This window comes from Diabrotica undecimpunctata, chromosome 6 (genome assembly GCF_040954645.1).
Source record: "Diabrotica undecimpunctata isolate CICGRU chromosome 6, icDiaUnde3, whole genome shotgun sequence".
Taxonomy (NCBI): Eukaryota; Metazoa; Arthropoda; class Insecta; order Coleoptera; family Chrysomelidae; genus Diabrotica; species Diabrotica undecimpunctata.
The window spans coordinates 108,366,867-108,383,914 of NC_092808.1; the positions used below are offsets into that span (position 1 = coordinate 108,366,867).

The 17,048-nt window shown below is 33.3% G+C and overlaps 1 protein-coding gene across 1 annotated transcript in view; it reads left to right on the forward strand.

Moving 5' to 3' along the window:
* The window catches only part of LOC140443711 (proton channel OtopLc-like), a 108,029-nt gene that overhangs the window by 67,636 nt on the left and 23,345 nt on the right, over positions 1-17,048 (forward strand). Inside the window, exon 8 of the mRNA XM_072535097.1 lies at positions 1,250-1,467. Coding sequence (XP_072391198.1) covers positions 1,250-1,467 — 218 coding nt within the window. The remainder of the gene's footprint in view (positions 1-1,249; positions 1,468-17,048) is intronic.

Below are 17,048 nucleotides of genomic sequence, written 5' to 3' on the forward strand. Positions count from 1 at the left end.
CTGTAGTCGAATTTCTATATACTGTTTGCAGGTTTTATGGAAATTTCCGGAAATAACGAAAGATCTACTTATTTTGGTTTTTGTATCAGGAATTTTAACCAATAACATGGTACTTAAATCATCAATGTCACACATTTTAAGATTTTTTAACTCTTATTTCCTACAAGCTCCACATATTCCAATAATTGCAATAACCTTAAAATAAAAGTATTATAAGTACAAGTACTGTACATCAGAAGCTCCATTTAAAAAAAAAAGTATTTCATTAGGATGTAAAATTTTAGATTTTTTGTTTTCAAAACCTTATGATTGCCTTTTTAGATAAGCTCGCAATTTTGGGTAATTTTCAATATTAACATTATTTTTCAAAGTTATTCTTTCAAAATTCACTTCTTAGCATAGAATATATTGCCCATAATCAGGATGGTTTAAATTTCTTAGCGATTTCTCCAAAATAAGCCAAGAGTACGTTTTCAGAAAATGAATTTACATTATTTGTTTTACGCCAATCCATAAATTGCTGATATACCTTTTCATATCTTCCTCTATATTTTTCTGGTAATAGGTTGTCGGTAGTGTTCACAGCTAACTGCATACTATTGGGTGGTGTGCTACTAAATAAATCTTCACTATTCGATGAACTCATTTTATTTATCTGTATTTAAATTACCACTATATTTACACTGACAGATTAATAATTTTTAATCTGTCAAAATAACGTCTGTTAATTCGTTTCCATGGTAAGTCGACCAACTGACTTACAAAGCTTATGTGATATTACACATTTTTATAGAACTGAAGCGTAATCTTAATTTTTTTATTTACTAGTAAGAGAGTAGAAAAAAATAATTACATTTCACTTAAAACTAGCAGTACGCTACTTTTTTGCAATTGATAATAAATAATTTATTTTCCAAGCGCATATCTTTCAAATTATGTCCGTTAGGCACCGAGTATTATACTTTTTTGCAATCAGCTCATTTTTATCGATCTAAAAATGTCATAAAATACTTAAAAATAGAGCCGATGACGTTATCACCTTAATGTGTTTTACCTTTTATAATGAAATTTTGTTGTAGAAGGTAGAACATTAAACTTATAAATCGACGTGTTTTAGATTTTTTTAAAAAGCTTTTTAGAAAATATCGAATTTATTCCATACTTTATGGACACACTGTATATACAATATATATATACAACCAAAAAATAAAATCTTTTTAAAAATATCTTGATACGTTTATTATTTTAGACGATGATGTGGGAATCCATTCTCTTCTCTACGTCTACGGTGGCAGTATTAATGAGTGCCATTACGTTAAGAGACTTAAAGATTAGCAACGCCAATATTGAACTTCCTCTGGAGCATTTACTGTTGCTGGTAACGCAGTCCGGAATGTTTATATATTGTCTATTTCAAATCATCAGCGGATGTCTTATGAGGACTAAAGGGCTCGGCAGGGTGTTAAGGTATGCGTTACTGTTATTTTTAATTAAGAAAATATTTTTTTATTTCTCTTTGATTTATGTTATTATAAAATATTATATATTATACAGGATAATTAACGTACATAATCGGATGGGAAGACATAAAATTTGTATTTCCTCGTAAGAGTAGAGAATCTACATGTTGGCAATATTTACAGATTGCTTAATTCCAGTTATATATGAAATCACCATCAATATTAATTTTATAAATAAAGGATCCTATAAATTCTTGTTTTTTTTTAGATTTTGCGTAAAATTTTGGTTTACGCAAAACGTATTTTACCGACAAGAAACAAAATTAAAATGCGTTGAAAATCGAAAAGCTTCAGAACACAAATAAACTAACAGTTTTTTTTGAGGCTATCTGCTATAAGCTGATCGTACTTATAATAGACGGCTGCCAACTGCAATAAGTTCGCTTAGTGTCATTACTTAGTACCATCCATTATGATACTGATTTTAGAATTCTAAAATCCTGTACCAGATTGTACAGGTCCATTGCATTGATACTATGGTTCTTCTCTACTAGTAAAGAGTAGCATTGAAGTCTCACTAATACAATGGATTCAGTCAATGCTAAAAACGAGAATCATCACTGCTAGTATTGGAGGAGAAACTGTGACTGTGACAGCGGTAAAAAGGGGTGCCCTCAAGGGGGAGTATTATCGCCTCTGCTGTGGTCTTTGGTTGTGGATGATCTTCTCACTAAGTTGCATGATTCTGGTTTTATAACCCAAGGTTACGCAGATGACCCAGTTATTACAATTAGAGGCAAGCATGACCAGACTATATCTAGTCTCATGCAAACTGCTCTTAACGAAATTAAAAGTTGGTGCTCGAAAGAGGGCTTAAATGTCAACCCCAGTAAAACGACTTTGATACCTTTCACAAGGAAACGTAAATACAATTTACAGGCTCCAACTATGAATGGCATCACATTAGACTATTCCAAGGAAGTAAAACATCTGGGGGTAAACCTTAGATCAAAAACTCACCTGGAATAGTCATAGTGAAAAAATTTTATCCAGAGCTTTGGTGGCAAGTTGGACCTGCCGCAAGACGTTTGGAAAAACTTGGGGCCTACAACCGAAAATGACTCTCTGGTCATATAAAACAATAATTAGGCCCATGGTCACATACGCATCATTCGTATGGTGGCCAAAAACACAACAAACAACAGCTAACGCCAAGCTGCAAAAAGTGCAGCGGCTAGCATTTTTGGGAATCACAGGGGCAATGTCAACATGTCCCACTGCAGCTCTAGAGGCGATGCTGAACCTTCCTCCCTTGCAGTTCTGCATAAGGAGAGAGGCAGTAACTACCGCTATAGCTTAAAACTGCGACAGACACAAATAATGAAACCTGGAGATCTAGTTGGCCACCTGAAAATCTTCGAAGAAATTCCATTGGATTCTAAGGACATCCCGACAGATGCTATGCCAGTCAAATTCGACTTTGAAACACCCTTTGAAGTGGTCATAAAAAACCACCAAATGGGTGAAGAAATTGAACCAAAAGTGGAAGAAGGTTCACTCGTATGGTATACGGATGGATCTAAGATAGATGAAAGGGCAGAAGTGGGAGTTACTGGGCCCAATTTCAGGCCTTTTGGTTTTAAATCTCTTGGAAACGCCCCAACTATCTTCCAGGCAGAAATACATGATATAGATATAAGTGCCCAAGAATGTCTCAACCGAGACAGCCGTAGGGCAAAAGTCCTTATTTTATCAGACAGCCAAGCAGCCTTAAAGGCTCTAAAGTCATTTACATGTGAGTCGAAGTTGGTTTGGGACTGTAAACAATCTCTCAAGAAGCTGGCGGAACGCAACAATGTAACTGTGATGTGGGTGCCAGGTCACAAGGGAATTGCAGGAAATGAGGAAGCTGACAGCCTCGCAAAAGAAGGAGCTAATACCCTATTCCAGGGTCCGGAACCCTTCTGTGGACTATCGAAAAGCCACATCAGAGAGGAACTCCGTACCTGGGAACTCAATCAACTAAGATCATATTGGTCTAACACACCAGGACAAAGGCAAGCAAAAAGGCTCATAAAAGTGTCGCCTACTGCAACAAACCACCTTCTCGAAATGAGTAAAAAAGATATCAAAATGGTCACTGGCCTTCTCACTGGTCACTGCCCTCTGAGATATCATCTCAAGAAGATGGGCAAATCAGATAGTGAGAACTGTCGTTTCTGTCACAATGAAAAAGAAACGGCAGAACATATACTATGCAACTGCGTAGCACTGTTCTGCAAAAGACTAAAATTCCTAGGAGAGGTCAGTCTGGCGTCCTCTGACATAGGAAACAAGTCACCTAGGAAGCTAATCAACTTCATCAGAGGTATTGGCATTCTAGAGTTTAACTAGATTAAGGTATGCACAAAAGATCTCTATAGGTCGAAGTGCGGTGAGGCCGCATGGCCTTAACGACCTCACATAATCTAATCTAATCTAATGGTTCTTCTCAGAGCCTTCTTTCAGTGCATTATTAATTATGACGTTATATAATGTATTGGATATTTCGAGTAGGGGAAGGTGGGGGAATATCGACTACTTAAGACAAAACTGTTATAGACTCTTTGCTATAGCTTTTACGAATTTGAAACTTATAATATGGACACTTAGTTCATTTAGTTAACCAATTACTGTTTCAAAAATATTATAAAATAATCACAAATATTTTAAAAATATGTATTTTTGAAACTCAAAAAATTCGGGTAATATTGATCAATCGGGTAGTATCGGTAATTGGACAGATTCGATGTAAATATCAGGATCGAATTGTTTTCTAATTCCCCTTTGTCCGATTCTTCTCGATCGACGATGGTAAATACATGGTTGAAGTGTGGAGTAAAAATTATAGTTTTATTGACAGCTACTGATAATTACACTCTAGTTGTTGGTTAGGTAACTTTCTACAATAGACTGCGCTCAAACGAGCTCAAATCCCCAATTTATAATTTCACAAATAATATATACCTCAGCACAGAGGTTAATGCTTCTATCATACTAACAAACTTTGAACTATGAGCTTACAATACAACTTAATCTAGGACGTTATTGCAACACTTCAGGAACAGGAAGTTCAATTTGAAAATATATTATTGGCAATTTATTAAGTTTGCTGATTTGCTGGTTTAATAGACTCTAGTTATTAAAATATTACTCAATATGTTTTACAATGTTTCAATTATACACGGTAAAACTATAAAACGTTAAAAAGTTAAGAATAATGTGAGATTACAAATTAAGGGATTAATTTGTGATTGAACAACAATGGAGATGGGTAATATTGATCAAGGATGGCAAATATCGATCACAGATGAACAAGTTCAATGGTTAAGTTTACTTAGGTTTAAGTATAAAATACATATTTCTTTAGTTACATTTACAGTTTAGGCAAATATAAAGAGTAGCAGTATCCACAGACACGACATCTGCACCATAATTCATTTGATCCAAACTCCGAACATACTGTTCATAGTTCGCTTTCTCGTATTTGGTATGCTTTCATGCCATAAGTCTTCTTCTTGACTAATTAATTAATTAATTAATTAATCTTAGTAGCTCCAATTGTTCGTTTAACTTTCTCAACCTCATTCTTCTTTTGTTTTTTTTGTTCCTTATTTCCTAATTGTTCTTTTAATAGTGTTGATGTTAAAATGATCGAGTGTTGAGTTCGCCTGCTTCTTGTTTTTGCACCACTACTGACTGGTAGTGCCTGACTGGTAGTTCACTGAAAGATATACGAGATAAGCTTTCAATTCTGATTCAGATAAAGAATCTTCTGATGATGGTGCTGCTTTTGGTCTCAGTTTTTAATTTTGGACTCCACTGGGCCCTGCTAGTTTATCTAGGGGAACTGGTGTTGGCGATGGTGTTTGATGTGTATCGGGCAGAGAAGACACATTATCTTGATATTGTTCAACTACTGGTATAGATATTAATTCTTCTTCACAAAAAACATCGGGATTGAAGGGAAAAATCCCTGTGGTTCGAAAACCATTTACAGCCTTCTCAACAGACGCAGCCCTATTAAAGGCATTTTTAACCAGTTCAGCAACGTCTGTTGTATTGATTTTCCTTCCTTTTTTTTGTTTTATATACTTGTCCCATTCTTGGTAGAAAGCTGTCTTGAATAGAGAAAAAACGTAAAATCTAGAGGCTGGAGACGGTGGGAGGTATGCGGTGGCAGTGAAAGGAGATTTATTCCGGTGTCACGACAAAAATTGTAGGAAGCCAGACTTGAATGCGTTGTGTGGTTATCTAGCACTAAAATAACTGGATGGTCTTTAGAAATGCCGCTGAAAATGTTTCAGGCATTCCAAGAAAAGTTGTTTCATTATCCACCGTGATTTGGAACATCTGTATATTGCTCCAATAGGACCGTTTTTGTACAAACCTTTTTTCATCCGATTTCTTCTATAAATAAACATAGGTGGAATATATTGACCTGAGGCATTGAAAGCGCATACTAGCGTCGTGGTTTATCCTTGTTCACCACTGGTAATTGCATCAACTTGTTTCTGGCCTTTTGCAGCAACAATTTTACAGGAAATATGAATATTACTGATACCCGTCTCATCAACATTAAAAATTTGATGACATTCAAATTTGTAACGATCACGTAAAGTTGCCAAGTTTTTGTAAAATATCTTTTGTAATTCTACTCAAACTTGTTGCTTCTGGTTTACGCAAACTCAGTTCTAGATGACGGTGCATAAATGAATAAAACCAGTCTTTACCACACATTTTTGTTGCCATTTTAAATGGACGTTTAATTTTGTTTTGCTCTGCATAATTAAAAACCATTTGACGTATGGTACGGGACGTAAGGCCAAAAAAACGTCGAAGGCGTTTTTTGCTTTTAGTTCTAAAATTCTAGATACAAATTCTGATTCCTCTTCCTTGGTAAAGACAGCTTTTCGTCCTAGTGTAATTCTTTTGGCCTCGAAACGACCTCTTAATCGGTCTTACAATGTTCCATAAGGGATGTTGTATAACTTGGATACTCCTCTTATCAAAAGTGTTTTCTGTAATAGGTTCGTGGTATCTGAAATAAATAACATCAACTGAGACTACATCACAATTAGAGTAATATCGATCACGTTGGGGTAAAATCGACCACTATGGTCGATTTTATCCGAAAGTGTGCTCATTGTTGACATGAACTTTTTTAAAAAACACTTAACATGAAATTATATAATTTTGTGACATCTGTAGTCTAGAAATATATTTTCATGTATTGTGAATACTAAAATGCTAATAAAGGACCCTTACCTTAAAATACGATTGTATAATATTATAAAAATCTTCCACAAAACAAAAATTTACTAGACATTATGGCGTATGAAAAACGACTAAGTGGCCAGTGCGCCTGCGACGAATGATGTGCGCATTCTTTTTGCCCTGTCACGTCAATTAGATGAAATTTGAGAGTAGTCGATATTACCCTACGGTCGATATTCCCCACCTATTCCTATTATTTCATGTAATTATAGACGAATCTGGCAAATGCTAGGATCGTATTTAGCCACAGATGAAAAACTTTGGCATTAAACTAATACTTTTATTGCAAGGTGGATTAAATAGTAAACAATCTTCTTCTTCTTCAGGTGCCATCTCCGCTACGGAGGTTGGCAATCGTCATAGCTTTTTTAATTTTTGAGGCAGTAGCTCTAAATAGTTGTTTTAAGCTACGTTCAAACCATTCTCTCAGGTTCTTAAGCCATGAAATTCGTCTACTTCTCGCCCCGCATCACATGTCCGAGATACTGTAGCTTTCTTTCTTTAATTGTAAGTTCAACTTCCTTCTCTTTACCTATTCTTCTCAGTACTTTATTGTTCGTAACTCTATCTAACCAAGAAACCCTCATAATTCTTCTGTATGTCCACATTTCAAAGGCGTTAAGTCGTCTCATTGTGTCCAGATTTAACGTCCATGATTCCACTCCATAGTATAGTACACTCTATACGTAACATTTTGTTAGGCGTACTTTAAGAGCTAATGTTTGCCACATAGTACCTTTTTCATTTTCATAAAATTAGAACGTGCTTTTTCGATTCTGACTTTGATTTCTGCAGTGTAGTCATTATTTTCTGTTATAAGTGTTCTTAGGTAAGTGTACTTTTTTACTTTTTCGATCTGCTGGCCTCTACTGCTGGCCTCTACTATCAAGATTTTGTTAGTTAGTAAACAATATTTTTTATTAAATTTATAATTAATATGTAAACATTCAAATATATAAACAAAACGGTCCATTTTTGTAATCGTATATAATACAAGCATAGTCAGTTCGTTTTCTAGTTATACAATAAATTAGTTTGCCGTCATTTTTTGTAAACACAAAAAAGCTTGTTTTCAAACCTGTAGTTATTTTACGACATATCGACTAAGGATATATCTGAAATAAAAAAAGGGATGTGACCGACTTCAGGAGTGACCGAGGAGAGAAAGCATAGCTTTCTGATGGTCTACGCAAGGAGCGATGGTTTTAATTTACTTTAATTTATTTTATTCGATAGTCGATTTAATCCGATAATCGATTCGATTAGGTTCGATAATCGATTCGATTTGATTTGATATTGGTTTATTTTCTATTAGATTCAATTTTGATTCAATAATCGATTCGATTCGATTTCGATTCAATTCGATAATTGATTCGATTCGATAATTCAATTCGATAATCGATTCGATTCAATTGAATTTTATTTTACTTTACTATATTTTATTGTATGTATTAAATTTTATTCTATTTTATTGTATTTTGATTCTATTTAATAATCGATTCGATTTGATAATTACTTCGATTTGATTTGATATTCGATTCGATAATCTATTCAATTAGATTTCATCCGATAATCGATTCGACTGGAAAATCGATTCAATTCGATAAAATCGATTCTATTTGATTTGATAATCAATTCAATTTGATAATCGATTCGATTTGATCCGTTAATTGATTAGATTCGATATTTGATTTGATTCGATAATCAATTTGGTAATCGCTTCGATTAGATTCGGTAATCGATTCGTTTCGATAATCGATTCGATTTGATGATCCTTCTTCTTAACGTGCCCTATCAAGTCCCCTTGACGTTAGCGATTAACATGGCGAAACTGTCTCTGTCTTGAGCTATTCTAAAGAGTTGGTCAGCTTTCCTCATTCCTGTCCACTCCCTGATATTCTTCAACCAAGAGGCCTGCTTTCTACCAATTCCTCTGCGTCCTTCGATTTTACCCATCATAATAAGTTGAAGAATATTATATCGGTCTCCCCTTACTACGTGTCCAAAATAGGCCATCTTTCTACATTTGATGTTATCAAGCAGCTCGCGAGCAGCATTTGCTCTCTCAAGAACTGCCACATTTGTCAGCATAGCCGTCCATGGAATTTTTAGTATACGTCTGTGCAGCCACATTTCAAAGGCCTCCAGACGATTAATGGTGGATATTTTTAAAGTCCATGCTTCGACACCGTATAAGAGGACTGACCAAATGTAGCATTTAACCATGCGCTTTCGAAGTTGAAGTTGCAAGTTATCATTACAGAAGAATGACTTCATTTTTAAAAATGTCGTGCGGGCTATCTCGATTCTACGTTTTATCTCTTGATCTGGATCTAGTTGTTCAGTAATATGGCATCCAAGATAATTAAAACTGGACACTCTTTGAATTATATGACCATCAACATATAATCGTGCATCTTGATGTGCTAAACGGCTAAACACCATGTGTTTTGTTTTTGAACAGTTTATGTTTAGGCCAAACTCTCTTCCCACTGTATCAATGGCATTTAAAAGGCATTGTAATCCATTCATGTTATCACTTAAAATAACTGTATCATCTGCATATCTGATTGTATTTATCAGAATTCCATTAACTTTCACGCTCCATTCCAAATTATGCAGCGCTTCTTTAAATATTCTATCTGAATATAAATTAAATAACAGTGGGGATAGTATACAACCCTGTCTGACACCTCTTTGTATTTTACATATTTCTGTTGATTTTCCGTTTATGCGAGCTGTCGCTGTTTGACGCCAGTATAACTTTTCTATGAATCTTGACTATCAACTCCTTTATCTTTTAATATTGTAATTAATTTGATGATCCATTCAATTTAATATTTGATAATCGATTCAATAATCGGTTCTATTTGATTAGATAATCGATTAGATTCGATATACGATTCGATTTGATTCGATAATTGATTTGATTAGATTTGATATTTGATTCGATTCATTTATTTATTAATAATTTGGGTTCAAAACGAATGGCTACTGATTCGCTCATTTTAATGGAATAATCTACCTTCATTTGCCAATCGTTTTATAGTTGTCAAAGAAATTCCTAACGCCTCATAATTTAAAACTCATTCTACGAACAGTAGAAATTGGTAATAAAGTTTGTTTAGTTCCCTTCTCTAATTGAAACTGGTTAAGTAATTTGACTATCAGTACTTGTTCCTTTTCCGTATATCTTGGAATTTCTAAAATATGTAATAAAAAAATAAATAATCCAAAACACAAAATAATGCTTAGCGCTGTGAAATAATGTCAAATACTGACCTGTATGACAGCGATCACTTCACTCTTTTACACTTCGAAAGGATGGCCAACATGGATGAAGTTTTACGTCAAATGTTCGTAATCGGCGTAATTGATTGGCTTTAGAAAGCGCGCATTTTTAATATCAACAAATCAAACGTAGGTTAGGAATAGACCGCTTATGTATGTAACGCTGCAATATTTTTGTGTTTAATCACGGAACTACCGATTTTTTCGTCACATCCAACGTAATACGTTGGAAAGAAATCGAAAAACTGTGACGCACTGAAAAAAGGCACTGAAAAGAACTTTACATGTTTTTGGATGTATTTAGTAGATTCCAAACAGTTTTTGTTGTCTTCAATCTAGTGCCTGTTTCTCATACAAAATATGGATGACCTCTTCAGGCTCTCTGCCATAGAGTCTGAAGCTTAAGTATCCGTGCAACGGACCAATGTATATAGATGTCCCTTGACTGACGCACGTCCAGTAAAGAAGCCTGTTAAAATTTTAAGCTCATTCCTGCTCATTTTGCGCAGTACATCAGACCAATATACGTTTTGCAATGTGCTTGACCAGTCGTACTTTCCCAGTGGGATTTGTACACTTGAAACTTACAAAAACTACAAAAAAGGAATAGAACTAAAGCATTAGTAAAAAATCAGAAGACAAATCCTGGCAAGTTTTTTCTTCAAGAACCAAAGATAGTCTTTTTGAACTGCAAAACCAGATACGGAGACTTGTTAAACCACAAAAAAAGTAAACTAATACTTATTATGACTTTACTACCTGGATTATGTAGTAAGACTTGAATTGAAAATTTTAGATTTCTGAAAATCTCAGTGCTGCGTAATCCATTTGGTCTATCACGATATTTAGTTTAATTACGATAGCGGCAGATTCACTAGGCAATGGCTCGCAGAATTCTTTTCTGACATCCTTCAAATGGGAAACGTCCCCCACCAACTCAAAAATGCAAAAATCGTCGCCATTTTAAAACCAGGGAAAAGTAATAATTCACCAAAAAACTACCGCCCCATCGCACTCTTAAGTATGGTGTACAAATTTTTCGAAAGACTGTTGTATAATAGAATCAGCAAAACCATATTCCAACACTTACCAGTGGAACAGGCAGGATTTCGGCCAAACCGCAGGTGCACAGACCAGGTACTCGCGCTGACCAATTATGTGGAATCAAACTTTCAAAAGCAATTAAAAACAACCGCTGTCTTCATCGATCTATCTGCTGCTTACGACACTGTGTGGCCACAAGGGGCAATAAATAAACTAATGCGAATAATCCCATGTAGAAAGACCACTGAGGTTATTAACGCCATGCTATCCAACAGATGTTTTAAAGTTATATTGGGAGACAAGACTAGTACCCAAAGAAAACTGAATAATGGACTTCCACAAGGATCCGTGCTGGCTCCCATGCTTTTCAGCCTCTACATAGCAGACATGCCAGAAACCACATCAAAAAAGTTTGGATACGCAGACGACGGGACGCTTGCCGCAGGTCATAAAGAATTCGAGGTCACTGAACGCATTCTAACAAACGATTTAAATGCCCTAGGGAATTATTTCCGCAAATGGAGATTGTAACCCAATCCAACTAAGACAGAAGTGTCCTGCTTCCATTTAAACAACAAGATGGCCAACTATCAACCTCAAATCCATTTTGAGGATAGACTCCTTAACTATAATAAACACCCAAAATACTTAGGTGTTACACTTGACAGAACGCTAAACTTTAAAGAGCATCTTACTAAAACTGCTGCAAAAATCCGAACTCGTAACAACATCCTGCAAAAGCTCTGCGGCACTAGATGGGGCTCCTCAGCACCCACACTTAGATCGACAGCATTAGGGCTGGTATACGCCGTAGCGGAATACTGTGCACCAGTATGGATAAACAGTCCACATACTCACCGTGTTTATGTCCAATTTAACCAAGCCATGCGAACTATATCGGGTACAATCAAGGCCACGCCCACTTACTGGTTACTAGCTTTGAGTCATATAGCTCCACTACCCATCCGCCGGGAACATGCCCTTGTCAGAGAATTTACAAAAATCAATACTGATCCTGAGCTCCGCTATCATGTCGGAACTTCCGCCAGAGACGTAAATAGGCTCCGTTCAAGACACCCGCCTCTAAAAACAGCAAAAAGGCTAGTAGATCAAAACTTTAATGTAACTGAACGGTGAAGAGAACAATGGGAGAATAACGCTGCACCAGCTAACTGGAACATGCCATGTATTAAAAGCAAACATGAGGGCTTCAACCAACCGAGACGAATTTGGACCACACTCAATAGAATAAGGACGAACTGTGGCAGATGTTCCGACTCACCTTTTAGATGGGGAAAAATACAATCACCAAATTGCGACTGCGGCGCCGAAAGGCAAACAGTAAAATACATGGTAGAGGAATGCCCGATTAGATCCTATAACGGCAACCCTTCGGATTTCCTGGCTGCTACAAAAGAGTCAATCGAATATATTTATAATCTAGATGTTTGTTTGTAGAATAATATTTTTGTATTTACTGTTGTTTGTAATTTATATAATTTATAATATATAATTTATATATATATATATATATATATATATATATATATATATATATATATATATATTGTTATGATGTGTTTTTTGTTTGAATGATGAACAATGAGTATTTTTAATAATATAATATATAGGGTTTTTATCGCGGTTCTCAAAGAATTAGCTTGTAAGTACTTTTTTTAAATTATCTTTATTATAACTATTATGAAACACACATATATATCTAACCTAGTCAATGTAAATTTAAAATAAACTATCTTTAAACTGATATTCTTATAAAACTAATTAAATTCTATAGACAATCTAAAATTTAAACAAACTATCTTTAAAATTGAAATTGTTATGACACTAACTAAATTATATTAACAAAATTTTGTACCTTTCTTTCACTGAATGCCTAAATGAACTGTTTTCCACTATATATATTCTAATCACCACTGAAAGTCTTCGTACTTCGGTTATCCTTGTTTTTGTGAAATTTCTTTTTCCAATTATCAGCTTCTACCAATTTAAGATATAGTTTTCTTCACCAGCATGTATACACCACCAACCAAACCAGCAAACAGCATTTATATTTATTCTTCTTTTCAATATACCAATATCCAATTATTATAAGTTGATTTATACTAATCTCCAACCATAATATAATTTAATTTCTTCCAATATACCTTTTTTTATCTTCAATAATTATTTGTGTATAATTATAAATGTGCATTAAATTATATGCATAATTTTTAATCTTCATTTAACTCACTATATTAAACATTTTGACTATTTGTACTTGATTCACTGACTCCAACTAACTTTCATAATAAACTGCTTGACTTCTGACTAAAAACTTCCAAAACTGACATAAACTCTTCTGACTGCACTATCTAAAACTTTTCTGACTAAAAACTTTCAAAAACTGCCAAAAACTCTTCTGACTGCACTATCTAAAACTTTTCTGACTAAAAACTTTCAAAAAACTGCCGAACAATTGACTTCACTAAGTAAATGTATCTATCTTCTAACTAACTTTCATGATAAAACTGCTAAAAACTTAAAAACTTCTTAAAACTCTTCTGACTGCACTATCTAAAACTTTTCTGACTAAAAACTTTCAAAAACTGCCATCTTGAATCCAAATCACGGGTATTTATATGTTTTTGAATTTCTAGAACCATCTCGTAAGATATCATGTTCCAATTTGTTCTATTTAATACTTGTCTGAATTTTCTGGAACAAACCATTTCGCAAACATGGCCATCTCCGGAGATCCAGAGAATTCCATTCTTTTCTATTAATAATTTTGTTTACATTTAGGCTTTTCAGATCAGAATATATAATTAAATTAGTAACTTAACATTCTAATTTAATAAAATACACATTTCAAACAATATATTATTATAACCCACTTTATATTCGTAAATATTCTTAAACGTCACTTCAGAGTATAAATATCTGTCAAATTTCGAGAGTATTTTTGGTTGCCTAGGCACATGGCTCACTTAAATCTATCTACCACATTATAATTACTAAAATACAACTTTTTACACTTATTATATGCTAATTTATTAAAAATACCCTCACATAAATATATTTTTATTAAATTCTCTAGTATATAACTTATTTAAAACAATCAAATACTTTTTTATATCTAATATTATGTAGTATATAACTTATAAATTATTTTCTATAAACCCTAATCGTATCAATACCCCAAAATAATATTTAAAATAAATAATTTACTTATTATTTTTTTAAATATTAATTTTCTCATACCTTATTAAATTTAATAAATCAATTTTTTTTATTTAAAATGTGTTAACAACATCCCTGTTCGCTGTCTATGTCAAAACAGAGAACAACGGAGCACAGTTCGGCTATTCTATGGTCAAACTGTCATGTCAAATGGAGCAATGGATGCGATATCAGAGAATAAAATATAACCTTAATTAAAAATATAATAGATATGGTGTTCTGTTTATTTATAGACAAAATCTAGGAATTATTTCCATTCAAAATAACTTCATCAATATAAATTGGTAAGTTTTTCCACTTTATTATATTAGAAAGACATTTTTATAGCAATTATAGTATCTAACCCCAAATTATGATTTTTAGGGTACCAAACAATTTCCATATATACAAAATTCAACAAGTATGATGTCAAATTTATTCACAACAATGAAATCTACCATCTATCTATGAAATGGATCTATCAGTAAGTTATTAGTGTTATTATATTTGTGTTAAAGGTATAGAAATCATTATTCAATCTCTTCATGATATTGAAAAATGTCGTTGATATGAAATATGCCTCTTAGTCTGTTCTCTGCATCTATTAACACATAACTATTTAGTCCATTCTGATTTTCAATTGTATATGGACCTTCAAACATTGGTTGTAATTTCTTACAACGGTTTTCTTTAACATTACTTTTTCTAAGTGAACGAATTAACACTAGGTCTCCTTTTTGAAATGTGATTGGTTTTTTTATATTTCGATTTTGTCTTCTGATATATTTTTCAGCTTTCCTCCTAATTCGGTTATTCACTTTCTGCATTACTTGTTCTAACATATCCTGATTATATTCACTAATCCACTTTCTGTTTCCTATATGGCCAAACATTAAATATTCTGGTACTTCCTCTGTATTCAAATTATGTGTATTATTTAAAAAATATTCTACTTGTGGTATATGTTGCTGCCAAGTTTCATGTTGGTTTTGGCACAGTATCCTTAAATATTTTATAACTTCTTTAATATATCTTTCTGCAGGATTTGCCTGAGGATGCCTGATACTTGTAAAATGAATGTTGATTCCCTTTTTCTCACAAAATGCCCGAAATTTTTGGTTGTTAAAATATGTAGCATTATCTATTATGCAATTTCTAAATGGTCCTATTTCTTCGAAAAATTGATTAATATATAATTTTAATGTTTTAACATTTGTTCTAGAGCAGGGATATAGTTTAATAAATTTTGTATATAAATCAACTATCACTAGTATATGCTTTTTTCCTGTTGGACTGAGAACTAAATTTGAAATAAAATCCATGGAAACTGTATTTAGTTTTTCATATACAACATTAGATTTATATGTGTTCTGGTTTTTGAAATTCTTTTCTTTGTTTAGTTGACATATTGGGCATTGGGTAGTAATTTCCTTTGCTATACTTATGTCATTCTTTGCAAAATAATTGTCCCTAAATAGCATCCATAGCTTTCTTGAAACAATATGCATATAATTGTTATGTAAATTTTTCAATATTTTCTTTGCTAAAGTTCTAGTTATTACATATACTTCTATGCCATTTATTATTTTATAATATACCCCATCTTTCCTAAGGACTTTTTGTTTTTCACTCAAATTGATCTGATCTCTTATAATTTCTTCTTTAGAATATAATCCAGTACTTTCTACTAATTGATTTAATCCAATTTTTATTGTTCGCTGCCCTTTTTGTGATGTATTTTCTAACCTTGATAAAGCATCTGCCACTATATTGGATTTTCCAGAAATGTATTTGATTTCAAAGCAGTATTCACTAAGTATTAGACTCCACCGATGTATTCTACTGTTTCCATATTTGTTATTTAATATAGACGTTAAAGCTTGGTGATCTGTTTCTATTGTAAATTCATTACCCAACAAATAAAATCTTAATTTTGTGACACAGTGTATTATACTTGCTAGTTCTAATTCTGAAACTGAGTAACCCTTTTCATGTGGCTTTGTGATTCTTGAAATGAATTGTATTGGGTATTCGACCCCATCATGTATTTGTAATAATACCCCTGATAATCTCTCTATTGATGCATCTGTTCTTAATATGAATGGCTGTGTATAGTCAGGATAGTATATTTTCAAATTTGACAGAAAAATGTTTTTAATTTCTTGGAATGCTAGTTCTCTTCTCTGATCCCATCTCCATTTTACACCTTTTCTCAGTAGTTCAAGTAATGGAATTTCTTTTATACTTAGATCTGGTATCATCCTTTTATAATAATTAATTATTCCAATAAATCCTCTTAAAGTTCTTAAATTGTGTGGTGTTTTATATTCCTGAATGACTTGTGTCCGTTCTGGATCCATTTCGATTCCCTTAGTGTTAAGTTTATAACCTAGATATATGACTTCTTTTTGAAAAAATGTACATTTTTCTTGATTTATTTTTAGTCCCACTTTGTCTAATCTATTTATTATAATTTTTAGGTGTTTCTCATGATCTTCAGCCGTTTTAGAAAAAATTAATATATCATCAATGTAGTGAATTACAAAATGTTCATATTGATCCAAAATATCATGAAGACATCTACATAGAGCACTGCAAGATGATTGAAGTCCAAATGGTACTACTTTGAATTGATATACTACTCCATCTATCTGAAATCCTGTATACTGTCTACTTTTTCTTTCTAGAGGTATTAACCAGAAACTATGCTGTAAATCG